Source organism: Tachysurus vachellii, chromosome 10 (assembly GCF_030014155.1).
Source record: "Tachysurus vachellii isolate PV-2020 chromosome 10, HZAU_Pvac_v1, whole genome shotgun sequence".
Taxonomy (NCBI): Eukaryota; Metazoa; Chordata; class Actinopteri; order Siluriformes; family Bagridae; genus Tachysurus; species Tachysurus vachellii.
This window is the reverse complement of record NC_083469.1, coordinates 19787527-19801359: the sequence shown is the minus strand read 5'-3', so window position 1 is coordinate 19801359 and position 13833 is coordinate 19787527. Positions and strand designations below refer to the sequence as shown.

General features: G+C 39.6%; 1 protein-coding gene across 1 annotated transcript in view; it reads right to left on the bottom strand.

The window, feature by feature from the left end:
• cep170ba (centrosomal protein 170Ba) overlaps positions 1–13833 on the bottom strand; it is a 30986-nt gene that overhangs the window by 2333 nt on the left and 14820 nt on the right. Inside the window, exons 7-18 of the mRNA XM_060880172.1 lie at positions 12763–12876; positions 10761–11237; positions 8493–9346; positions 7273–7449; positions 6134–6263; positions 4507–6039; positions 3788–4016; positions 3129–3255; positions 2754–2876; positions 2547–2635; positions 817–910; positions 685–736 (exon numbers count right to left, since the gene is read on the bottom strand). Of these exons, the coding sequence (XP_060736155.1) occupies positions 685–736; positions 817–910; positions 2547–2635; positions 2754–2876; positions 3129–3255; positions 3788–4016; positions 4507–6039; positions 6134–6263; positions 7273–7449; positions 8493–9346; positions 10761–11237; positions 12763–12876 (3999 nt within the window). The remainder of the gene's footprint in view (positions 1–684; positions 737–816; positions 911–2546; positions 2636–2753; positions 2877–3128; positions 3256–3787; positions 4017–4506; positions 6040–6133; positions 6264–7272; positions 7450–8492; positions 9347–10760; positions 11238–12762; positions 12877–13833) is intronic.

Sequence of the window (13833 nt, the reverse complement as noted above, 5' to 3'; positions counted from 1 at the left end):
ACCACAAGGTTTTCAGGAGAGAAGAGTTTGTGAACTAACTTTTCTTTTAATGTTACACAACATTAAATGTAACTACAAATAGGAAAAAAAGCATAAAAGTGTTAACAAATAAATAAAAATTGCAATCTTTGACAAAGTGTTGGCACCAAGGTGGTGGAATGAACTTCCCCTAGAGGTCCGGACAGCTGAGTCACTGGATATTTTCAAGCGGCGGTTGAAGACCTACTTATTCAGGAAACACTTCAACTAGCACTTCTTTCCTTATCTTTCGCATTTAAAAAAAAAAAAAAAAAAAAAAAAAAAAAATCCACCTTTGACACTTTTTCATTGTAACTTTGAACAAATGTTTTAAACTCATGGTATCTTAAGTATGTAACTTAGTGATCCAGCATTAATGTATTCAATGTTAGAGATTTAAGCACTTATGTACGTCGCTCTGGATAAGGGCGTCTGCCAAATGCTGTAAATGTAAATGTAAATGTGTTATATAAGAGGAATATACCATTTAGGGACATAAAGTTAAAGGAAAATACGCCCTGATCACACTACCCCATCATGAACTTATTCCTATATCAGCATATCCCATTGTTTTTTATTCCTTACAGATCACAGTCTTTAACAGACTGCCCAAGTCATGCCCGAAAAAAGTACTATGGTGTGACGTAAAGCACATGATTTACTGACCTTCTAGCCGCTTCTGTATTCCCCGGAGATCTCGAATAATAGACATTATTTCCTAAATAGAGAAGTAGTGTGTTATGAAAATTTAGGGAACATGGATACATCTACAGAAAGTAAACAGACACGCAAACAAACCTTGTTGGGACTTTCCAAAGGTGGAGAATCATCATCAGCATCGAGCATTGTTTCTACTCTCTCCCACACCTCGGTCTTATTATGGAACAAAAGCCTGGATGCAAACAGAATGAGAATTGACTGAAATGTTACTCAGACCTATAATAAAACACAGCAGATGCATTCCAGGGACCTGTTTTTGTCACTCACTCATGTGTATTTAACAGGCTTATCATTCTCAACAAGGTGGCTATTAAAAGTAGACAAAAATGGACAAAAATGGCAGAAGCAATGTCACGAATGTGATGTATAATCATTCGACAGTGTGACTTTCATGATTATTATTAGTTTGAGGAAGCCACTTGCACTGTAATATTGGATCTTGTTAGTATCTAGTAAGATACTGGAAGCCATTGAGTGACGTACTGAAATGCTGCAGTGTGCCAAATGCGTGTAAATACCACAAACTTAATACACACACACACACTCAAAAACACACACCAACACACTCCAATAAGCACATACACACACAAACACACTCCTATATACCGCTCCTATAAACACACTCCTATATACTCCTATATGTCCTTGCTTGTCTAGGCTACATAAATCTTTTAGTTATCAGGATTGAGTTCTGAAATCTGAAGCCACATGGAATTGCATGACTGACAGCTCAGCTACGGAACAGTCATGTCACCCATAGACAGAGTTACATCCTAATGCACAGCTTTACATTTACAGCATTTAGCCGACACCCTTAACCAGAGAGACTTACAATTTATACAACAGAGCAATTGAGGGTTAAGGGCCTTGCTCAGGGGCCCAGCAGTGGCAGCTTGGTGGACCTGGGAGGACCTGGGATTTGAACTCATGACCTTCCGATCAGTTGTCCAACACCTTAACTTACAACGTCCCTTTAGCTTTATTATATGCTGTTAAGAATCATTCAAACACTGTCATACGGATTCAGTTATTTTACTTTTATAATGATTCATTCATTCATTCATTCATCTTCTTCCGCTTATCCGAACTACCTCGGGTCACGGGGAGCCTGTGCCTATCTCAGGCGTCATCGGGCATCAAGGCAGGATACACCCTGGACGGAGTGCCAACCCAACACAGGACACACACACACTCATTCACTCACGCACTCACACACTATGGACAATTTTCCAGAGATGCCAATCAACCTACCGTGCGTCTTTGGACCGGGGGAGGAAACCGGAGTACCCGGAGGAAACCCCTGAGGCACGGGGAGAACATGCAAACTCCACACAAACAAGGCGAAGGCGGGAATCGAACCCCAAACCCTGGAGGTGTGAGGCGAACGTGCTAACCACTAAGTCACCTTGCCCCCCCTTTTATAATGATGAATGTTTTAAATCAACTGGATATAGAAACCTAAGGCACATATTCAGTCAATTATTATTTTTCCTATATAAAAATATATATTGTTATGTCACCGTTATCTGTGAATATTATTCTTATCACATTTAGAGAGAGAGAGAGAGAGAGAGAGAGAGAGAGAGAAAGAAAGAGATTAAAGTTATGATATGAAACCAACTTAATGTGCAACTTTAGTGTTTATTAATAACTTAAACATTGTAATCACTGGTCAACTGATGTGGTATAGGAGGAATGATATTTTTTTTTATTTTTTTTTTTTTTTTTTTTAAATATATTGTTTTTTTTTTTAAAGCTAAACATGTATTCCTGCTTATCAGATGTGCAACCAAACTTGAATAACGTACTTAATCTTCTCAGTCAGTTGGTCAGTGTTTTCTCGTATAGCCATGGATAGCTGGGACACAGGGTTCAGCATGGAATTGTCCAGAGCAACCTGAAACCAAACAGAAGGAATTAAGTGCATGCCTACAGACAAAGAATGTGGAACAAAAGAACAGACAGCGGGGGAAAATGATGGTTTGGGGAAAGAAAAAGAAAAAAAAAATCAAAACCTGTTCCTGTTTCCAGCTTTGGTGCTTGAACCCTTGATCATTAATAGTCTGTTCAGGATTTCTGTCCATAGCTGAACTTTGTAGAACTTTTCGCATGCTGGTCTCAGGAATCTGTTGACGTAACTGTAAGCCAGTAAAGTATGATATGTAATAACCTCTATAATAAGTGAAATACACACAACTGGTAGATAGTAACAGAGTTAAAGCTTCATTTCTTGTATTTACACCAGGAAGTGCCAGTGTTCAAACCATGCTTTTTAAGAGACAACACGGAGGAAAGGAGTAAAACCGAAGCGTACAACATAAGCATCTTAAACAAACAAGAAACAGTTCTAAAAAGAAAAATGGAAGAGATGCAGAAGAACAAGTGGTTACCTCCTTGTTAGCAGATACAGACTCCACAGCATCAGAAGAGGCAGTACTTTGAGATTCACCATCACCAGCAACATTATGAATTTCCTGGGCCAGGATGGCCAAGTCTTTAGCCAGGTCCTGACTCAGCCTAACAGAATAAACATGGCTTAAAGTAAATAAATGATTAACTCTAAACTATACACCATTACAGCACCATTTGCTCTAATACTTCATATTATCAGGAATAATTTGCCGAATCAAGTATTCAATAATGTGAGCAATTATTGCATCATTCAGAATTTACAAAGTCACTGTGCGTAAAAAAAATATATATATATATATATATATTCTAAAAATCTTAAAGTACTTAAAGTCATACTGGTGTTTATGCAATCCATTTAATTTGTCTACAAATCCTAATCATTATTTTTCCTAAACATTTAACCCTCCCTTATCCAGCCGAGGAAGTTGAGGCTAAAACATTCCTCCTCCAAGGCAATGCATGAAACCAACCGTCATACATTCTCAAAAATGCTCATGAGTCATCACGAAGCATAGTAACCGATTAAATAAAGATGAATAATTTGATGTATCAAAGTATACAACTGATGATATTTAAATGAATATATTTACATACTGCGTAATCCTTGGTTGCTGAAGTGTTTAAGTGCTTTTGTTACCTGGCGATTTCCGCACTATGAGTTGTCCAGTTTTGGTAATTGTCACTCTCGTGTCCCTCCGTTTCAGAGTCTCTGCTTCTGGACTGAGGCCGAACCTGTTCGAGAGTCTGGGTTCTGTGCGAGGCTCCTGAATGGTGGGAGCGTTTATGTTTAGTGATGCTATGTTTAGATTCATACTCGTCCTCTGAAGTGGAGGCGTAGTCTGAGCCCTTCTGACGCCTCCTGGAGCCTTGCCCCAAGGAATTTCATTTTCAAGGGAAGAGAGGAACACCAAGGCAAGTAGAAGTAGTAAAAGAAGATACAAATAAAGAAGGAAAGAAAGAGAACAAATATGTAAGAAGAAAACCCAAAATATTAGAACGCCAGGTTACACTGGGGGGGAAAAGGGCATTAAAATGACCACAAAGTTTAATTAGTAATAGAAACCCAATCAAATAGAAAACTTGAGTAGGAGTTAAAAACCCTGTTAGTTACTGGCCTAGCAAAAAAAAAATCACTAGGACAGAGACCTTAAAACCTTTAAATAACCCCTCAATAAACTGTTATGTAGTAATGCAGGTATTAATAAATGAAGACTAAAACACAAAGTCTTAAATTTGAGAGTAATTCCATGAATAACAAGAAGTACATTAGCACTTTGTTTTCTATCTGGAAATTGTACAGAGTATGAAAACATTCTGTTGATAATTTATTAACTGAAATGCTGGTGTCATACTCACTGGCTGTACTGCTGACATATTTTGCACTGCTGGATCTCCCACGGATGATTGGTTGCCTGCCTGTTGTCCCAGAACTCCTCTGTGTACCAGTCTTGGGGTCAGGTACTGAAACCTTACGTGCTGAAAAACCAGACTCGACCTCTGAGCGGTGAACAAAGCCAGTCCTACCAGCCGAGGACTCTGTATCACTGGGGGTATTAAAAGAGCTGGTTCTCCTTCTTGGCATTGCTAGTATGTCCAAACGAGAAAGCTTCTTGCTCTCCTGGGTTCTGGTGGAAGACGGATTGGAATCCGAGTTCTGGGAGGTGCGGTCAGTCTCTGTACCATCGTTGTCGGAAGCATCACCTAGGCGTGCGCGGCGCAGCATGGACGTCCTAGTAGGCTTCGGTGCACTAAGGCTGGCAGTGCGAATTAGTGCTTGGGCCACTGAGCTTTTGCTGGATCTCCTAGAGCTTTCATTCTGAAGCGGTACGGTGTACTTTCTATGAACAGGCTGGGAGCTGAACTCCTGGTCAGAAACAGCATCAGACCATTGACGTGAGATGGAGCCCCGAGAAGTCGATTCTTTATAGTTACTGTCTGTTAAACTAACTCTGTTCTTCCTGGACTGTGGATCTCCAGATAAGTTATTCTCTTGAGCACGCTGACAAGGAGTTCTTTTCCCTTTCAGTAGCTCAGTGAGGATCACTGGCTTTTTAGGGGCAGAAGTACCAGAATTTTTACTGCTACGCTGACTGACTGTACTGGACGTGTCTACATCCGATTCTCCAGAAAGGGAGTCCTCCTTAGGGCAAGGGGCATGGTTGGGCTTCTGCACATGGAGTTTGGCCTCTAAAACAGCAAGCGCATTCTCTGTCTCTTTAAGGTAAGACTGAGTGTCCTGGTTGCACACACCTTCGAATGCATTTGTATCATTGCCAGATTCCGGACTTGAGATATGGGGCAATTTCATAAAGTGAATGTCGTCGCTGGACCGATGTTTGGTAAAGCTCTCTTGTCTGATGAGGGACACAGCATTTTCCATGCCTGCAGAGGCATCCTTGCAAGGTGGAGAAAGACTGGAATCGCCAGACTTCCAGCTGCCATGCTGTCTAGTTATGGTGGCTGTAGAGAACTTTGTGGAACAATCCAGATCCTTTACCACTTTGTCTGCAGTTGAATCTTTCTTAGATGATGCTTCAACATTAACCTCCAAAGTCCTGTCTGGTTTCCCAGTGCTAGTACTTCTACCCAGCTCTATGATGGAACCATCATCTGACTTGCTAGCATCACTTAGACTGTCTGGATCTAGATCATCCGTGACACACAGTTTCTGATCATCTTTTTCAAGTGAACCTTCTATGTTTCTCTCCACACTTTCATACGTCAGGTAAGATTCTGAATCCACATGAATACTAGGTGGAGGCACTTGACCCTCCCCTCTTGTAGGCAACTGAGGTAGAATTCGTCGTGCTCTGAAAGTCTGGCCATCCTCTGCCCCCAGACTCTCGTTGGTTCGGTTATGCATCGAGTGAGGGTTAATTTGCTCGACTCCTGAACAACAGGTTAAAATAATGATTCAAATTATTGCTCTGAACAAAGTGTGCTGATGTAAAAATGAGCACGAATAAGAACATCTTACTGCTACCTGAAAGCTCCATCTGCGTAGACATATTGATTTGTGTGGAAATTGGTCTAGAGTCAGAATAGCTGTCAGCTAAACTAGCCCAACGTGAAGCCCATTTAGTTTCTCCTGTAGTCAATACCACTGATCCCACCTGTGAAATGGGGCAAAAATGACTACACAGTTACAATAAACTTGGATCCGGCAAAATGTTGTAACTGTTAATTGATTAATATTTACCATCAATGTCAGGCATCCTGAATTAGTCTGAATCAAAATGTATACTGATTTATATCACCATGCTCTCTACACACAGTCAATAAAAAGATTCCAACTTGACGGTATTTAGTCTCTGACTTATGTAACCCATCACCAACTAATCCACATGAAGGAAAGAAGCAGAGTCTACCACCAAATCACAGAAATTACTCTGAGATCCCAGAAGAAAATAAAAGTAAATGCGGCTGCAAAAAGCATTAATGGAGGCCGAGCACCTAAAAATATTCATGTCTTGTTATATTATCAATACTGATAATAATAACTGTATATAATTAAAAAAGAAAAAAAAAAAAAAAAAAAAGAAAATGCAAAGAATATTGCTCAGATCTTTGCCCTGCTGCACTGTTTCCCCAACAAAGTAACAGGAAAAAGGTTAAAGGTTTAAAAGTTTTCATTTTTTATTTTACTAAAAAACATCACACTCAATAAATCTGTTTCATGCCATTATTGTTTCATGAGATAACTCCTAGAATTGCTCAAAGACCTAAACAATATGAAGTCACTTACTGTATGACATGGAATTATTTATTTTTAAGTTTTTATGATCACAAATTGATTTGGGGGATTGATTTTGAAAATTGATTGTGTGAAAGACGACTTCTACTTCTCCTGTTTAAAGACTGCAATATTAGTCTTGAAGTGCCAATGCAAAACTAAAGAATCTGAAGGATTGACCATGTTAAGTATAAGTGAAAAAATGTGTTAGAATGAATTTTATCAGAGCAAATCAAGCACTTTATAAAGGCAATCAACATATTTAATAGATGCTTGACCCCCTTTAATCATGAAAAAAAAAAATCAGTGGAAGATTAAGCCAATGGCTGATTGGGTTTTTGACAGATGGACCCATATGATTAATATTTAGAGCCCAGGTGTAATGTTACCTGTGCTGGACCAATGTCCGGGTCCCTACAGCCTGGATTATGACCCATTGTTGGGCTGGGACTATTCTCTCTAAGTGGAAGGCTATCCTGGGCCTCCCTGTCACCCTCTACAGACCTATACTCTGATGCTGCTGAAGGCAGACTGCTGTGTTCAGGACACTCAAGAACACCAAACACCTGTCAGGAACAAAGGATAGCAAATGGCTTGAGGAGAACAAAATGTAAAATCTGACAAAACTCTGATTGAAAACGTCAGTAAATATGAGAATGCCAGCAGTCTGTAAAAAGCTCCAAATCAAAAAAAAATATTTTTATATTTTTATAGATCGGAAAAAAATAGCTCATTGGAGCAAAATAACAATAATCTTTTCGAGACCTTATCTATTAAATTATTAAGGATCATTTTGTAGGATTTTAATGTGTTTAAACAGAAAAGTCCCCATGATCACATGAATACTCCCAAATCAACCCATTTTAGAAAGAAACATGTAATTATTTAATATTTCATTTATAATTTAATATTTTAATTGATTCATTTTGCAAGAACTTCACTGACTTTCTAGTTTGCAGATGAGGAAGAGGATGGGTTCTCTTGAGTCTGGCTCCTCTCAAGGTTCCTTCCTCGTGTCATTTCAGCAAGTTAATGCGCATTATGGATATCAATCTAAATGTGGATTTTTGTAAAACTGCTGTGTGACGTTTATTGTTAAAAGTTACAAATTTAAATGAACATGCGTGTCTAATGGAGTTTTATTGCCAAGATAGCATCTTCAGTTACGTATAACAAGCGAATCTAATTAAGAATTAAGTTATTTAAGTCTATAACTGTCAGGAAGCATTACCAATATGGCATCGGAATAACGAGTAATGTCACAGTAACCTTTTCTGCAAGGTCAACAAATTGCTGCACCAAAAATCTGAGTGCAAGAAGAAGGAAATGCCAGTACAAGAGCGCAGGTCTGCAAACGAACATTTTTGATTTGACTAAAGCAAATCCGCAAACAAGCAGGTTAAAGTGCACATGCATTTTAGCGTCAGCGCAGAAGGAACTGTGTGAACAAATTATGTATGTATGTATGTATAAGGGTGAGTAAAATGTCTCTAATGGTTTTACCTTATAAGCTGAGAAACATTTGGGGGTATGGATATGGGGTGAGGATTTGGGGGATTTGATAGGCACTGGCACTTCCAACTAAGCAGTGGATTTAAAAGGAACATACCTGATCAATCATGTTACGTGCCTCCTCCACCTCTTTATCATGCCCCTCTGTCTCAATGGTGTAGGTCCCAGCATCACTCAAGGTGTCCTCCTCCTCTTGCTTAGAACCTTTAAGGGTCTTCCCATCTGTGCAACTGATAGATGTGGATGTAACTAGGGGTTCTGAAGGGTCTAGCTGTTGGGAAGGTGATAAGACATGGGTCTGATCCATGGCTGAGGGCTGAGATTGGCTAGATTGATCTGCTACCACAGAGACTATGCTGGAGGTTTTTGAGCGTGATTTCTCTGATTTAGCTGTGGAATTCGATTTTGACCCCTTAAGAATCTCGGTCATAAAATCCAGTGCCATTCTGGACTTGCGACCAACGCTTGCAAATGGTTTTGAGGAAGCTGAGCGAGAAGAAAAGTTTGAAGTACTGCCGAGAAGATCGCTCTTCTCTCTTCTCAGTAATCCTGCTCTTGAAGAACCATCAGAACCTTTGAGAGGAACAATACTTCGCTGAGTTGGTGTGTTTGGTAATGCTGAGGAAGGTAAACTCTCTCCAGATTGGACAGATCCTATAGGCTTCTCTGTTCTTCTTTTGTGGGCCACGTGGGTTTCCGCTGGAGTGATGTTATTGTTAAAGGACTGAGAGCGACTTCTGGGAATGTGATCTTCAAGGAAATTAATGGCAAATGCTTGATAGGGGTCAGTTTTAGACTGTGTTTGACACCGTGGTGTGGAGGTCACGGGAGGTTCCTCCCTCTCTGGAGGAGTGAAAGGTTCTTGTTGTGTCAACTCTCTTGAGAGGTCCTGCTGACTTGAGACAGGATCTTCAGAATCATTTTGTGTTCCATCCAAATGATGGTGTCCATCTAAGAAAGACAGTTGCATCAGCATGACTCACAGGGGTTACTCTCAGTGTGACAACAAATTCTAAACACATCCCTAAGCCAAAAAGATTTAGTCAACATGGTGGTTTAATTGCTTAGCTAAAATATCTAGTATGGGGGATAATTAGAATTGTTAAAATTGGAGATAATTAGGTTTAATTTTTTTACTTGATTTCGGGCATACTTTATTTGCCAGTGGTTTATTTTTGGTAACCTGAACACCAGACCAGCCAACCTCATAAATGTGAGCACGTAGAGCTACTGAATCCACCCACAACAAAAATATAGAGATTTACAGAGCTAGCAAAGGGAGAATTTACGCCCTCTACTGTTGGGAATGATTCCACTTTAATGCCAAGTACAGCCATGGTTTTGTCTTCATTTTTTCTAGCATACAATCAGTTATTGGAGTGAAACATAATTTAAAATACACATAAAATTAAATGCGCTGTTTCTATAGACTAACGTATATTTTCAAAAAAAAGAATTTTTTTTAAATAAAAAAACAAAACATTTACGTAGAAACCTGACCAGGATAAAGCACTCAATGAAGTATAAATAAATTAAAGAGGACGTGTAACCCACAGTCATTTTTCTAGATGGTCTCATGAGATGCAGGATGGTTGGTGATCTCAGGTGCTTCTGAAGTTAAAGACTCCCTGACTTCATTCTGCATACCTGACTCTAAAGCCTGACTCACACCGCGATGTTTCATAATCCTTCGTAATTGTTGCTTGTCAGGTTGTGCGAACATGTTCCCCATGTCACACTGTAGGATCTCACTTGTCCTCATATCAGACTGTACGACAGTTAAGATGCGTCAAAATCAGATGCACACACAAGAAGTCTTTTTCTGTAGCGTTAATTTTGCTGTACCGTCTACCTGACTCATTTTGACATGACTTTCCTGAGGTGTTTTGGAGTTGTTGCACGAAGTGCGTCATCCGTTTCGGAGCTCCTACTGGTTCTTTTGATGCTCGTCGTAGGAGATGTCACACTGCAGGTAAGTGTCTGAAATATTCTGACTGCCAGAACTTCATTAGAGGAAAAAAAACGATCTCAACGGCCATTATTCGGCTGTCTGTGACCATGTCAAAGACTACAGATCTTACCCTAGGATTCTAGACATCTTTTAGAATTTTCAAAATTTGTCTCAGACGACCAAAATCGTGGACAAAATTGCAGTGTGTGAGCCCGACTTCAAGCATGTGTATTCAGAGTTCAGTGTGGTTTCTCACTCACTGCTGCCCTACACACTACTCCATATAGTGAAGACTTAAAAACGAATGATTTTTTTTTAAGTGATTTGTATGGCAGAGCTTAAGTGTTTATCTATATTAATGAAGGCAAATTTCATAATTGTGTACATAATTCACTGTCAGGAATATTTACTTACCTTTCAGAGTATTTTTGCTTGTGGAAAGGTCACTCTTAGTGGTGTAGAGATCATCTGATCTGGAACTTCTCCTCATCACGCTTGTGTCGGTCTGCACCAGCCAATCGGCCACCTTGCTCTCTGATGACATCACCTCCGTCGGAGTGACGAGTGACTCCTTGCTGGGGTTCTTGCGTTGGCGGAAGGAGAATTTTGTAACGTGGTCTTTGATTTTAATCTTTCCAGGAGTGCAATCGTCAAACTCGATAGTGAAAGAGGCATGGCTTTGCACTACAGGGGGGGTAGGTGGTACTTTATTCACTGTGTCCTTTGTTGGGATCACCTGGACCTCTTGCTCTGTAGTTTTAGCCCTTAATTGCAATTCCTTGGCAGTAATTTCAAAGTAACTTGCGTCCCTTCGACTGGAGTAAATGGTCTTTCCTTGATGTTCAGGGGACTGTCCGTTAACCTCTTGTCTGGAGTCTTCCTTCAGTTTCTCTGTGCAAATACATTAGCATATAAACACAAATCTGGAAACTAGCCTCTCTGACCTGCTAGTATATTTTGCATTTCAGTCCATGCTAACTGAAATATATAGACCTTGCCCAAACGCTATGTCCATAGTCCTGTTTGCATAGTAATAAAATTAGACAGGAATGCCCTAAATACACTATATGGCTAAAAGTACATAGGAGACCTAACCATCACACTTGTATGTGCCTTTTGTATATCTCATTAAAAAATTTTGTTCCCCTTTGCTGTTATAACAACCCCTGCTCTTCCCCTGCTTTCCACTAGACTTTGGAACATGTCTGAGGGGATTTGCCTATTCAACCACAAAAGCATTAGAGATGGTCAGGTGTCCACAAACATTTGGCCATGCAGTGTATCAAGTTTCAGGTTTCAAGTTCATGTGCATCTTTACACAGTGAAATGTTTGTGCTACAGTTGGACACTTCTACCCGGGACACTAAAATAAAAGTATTTTATTTTATTGGGGAAAAATAAAAGTAACTCTTACCTAGTACAAAAAGTAGCTAAATTAATCAAGTGAAATAATAGTAAACTGTAAACAAGACCTCGGAATTATTAATGTATTATAGAAAGATCATTGATGCAGACCATTATAATTCCCATAGCTGAATTTGTAGAGATACTCCCCGAGTTACGATAGTTCCACTTTTCGAACTTATGATAAGATGGACAATAGCGCTACAACAAAATTGCAAAACTATTTTAAAGACCGTGCAGCAGGCAATCGTTGCAGTCTTTTGTGGTATGATATGTTGGGCTACCACCTCGCCTCAGTCTGCCTAGCGATTGACAAAGTGCAGTTGTCTCTGTGTTAATTGTAGGAAGAGAAAAATGCTATGTTGTTCAAGTATACAGACGTTGGACAGAATCTCGGTAATATTCATTTCCTATTAAAATGCATTAACTAAATGTGCTGCAATTTGTTCGATTATTAACAAATTACAGTATACTACCCCAATTATTATAGTATACAACCACAATTATTATAGTATACTAGGCTAGGCTAGGTTATGGTTTGACTTGCGATATATTCTAGTTACGATGGGGTTATCAGAAAGCATCTCCTTCGTAACTCAGGGACTAGCTGTATTTTGGAGGCATCTAGTATAAGTATTAGATTAATATTGACGTGCTAAAAATAGAAACTCCTGTTTCATTGTTAAGATACATGGATTGTGAATGTATGTTCTCCAGCTGTTTCCTGTACACTCAAACTCTGCTGAAATCCGTCAGTGTACGAGGTTAAGCTATAAAACCAGAGAAGGCCAATTTGGATCCTGTGTCAGAAGAAAACAATGCCCCCTCAATTTGCTACAGCTTAGACAGCTGCTAATCCATCACAAGACTAAGGCTCGCTGTTAACAGAGCAGTCTTTAATCAATAAGCCTTTCTTTACACTCCAGAATTCGCCAGGGTTTTTTTTTCTAGCGGCTCAGTGTTTAGCACCAAAATCCCTAAGGCTTGGATGTGTAGTTAGAAAATTACAGACCTGTACTATTGTGACTGTAGCTTGATTTAGCAGACTCTCCCTTGTGGTCTTCATCAACATCACCCCACCATGAGGGCTGGCCATACAACGGAGTGGGCTTAAAGACTGCTGGCTCTGTGAGTGACAGACAGAAAAGAGAGATTATGTAAGAACCAGGGGCGAACATATTTATAGAAACCTTCACCATGGAGGTTAAATCACTTAAACGCTCTCTAAAACGCTGCAGCCCATAAACTTTGTTACTGGTTGCAGCAGGGCCATAAGCTGCTTGAGTTTAATCCAGGTACAACTTGAGTAACTGACCAAAACAAAGAATGCTCCTTATATATTAAAAGATTTGTACATTGTACAGTAGTTAAATGATAAGAATCTACAGCGTGTACACAAATGCTGCCTAGACCCGCACTGCAATGGCATCCTGCGTGACCAAGTTAAAAGCAGAATGATGACGTAGCCCTTGTATCTCCCTGTGGAATCTTCTCTCTGTGGAAAGAAGCTACACAGAAAGACACAAGCTGCTTTAGATGACTCAGCAGTTACAAACAACAGACTAACACAGTGACACCATGAAGCATGACGAAGAGGACCTTCGACACAGACAAAAAGTCCACGTGGTCCATAGATGTACATAGCACCAATTTAAACTATTATTTTATTTCATGTTCTGCAATCAGATACCGTGAAGTTTTTTAATAAACACTGAGCTGGCACATTTCATTCAGAAATGGACTGAGGTATGTTTGCAATCTATCCAGTGCGAGAACTTGGGCAGGGTTGGGCAACACCCGAGTGTGAGTCAGCACTGTGTCTGCGCCATATGTTACCCAAACTGGTACTAGGAGTACTTTTTTGCCAGGCTTTAAGACTAGAACATATCTGTTTAAACTTGGATGTAAAATAACTTAGATACAGTCCGGTGGAAAGACAAGCCTTGAAGAAAACTTTCTAAAACTCCTATTGAATTTGTATGACAGTCTCTGAAAATCCTCAGGATGTCAAGAAAAGACAAAAAGAAAAAAAAAACGTTTTATAGCGATTTTCTCCCTATAATATGATTTGATGGCTAAATTT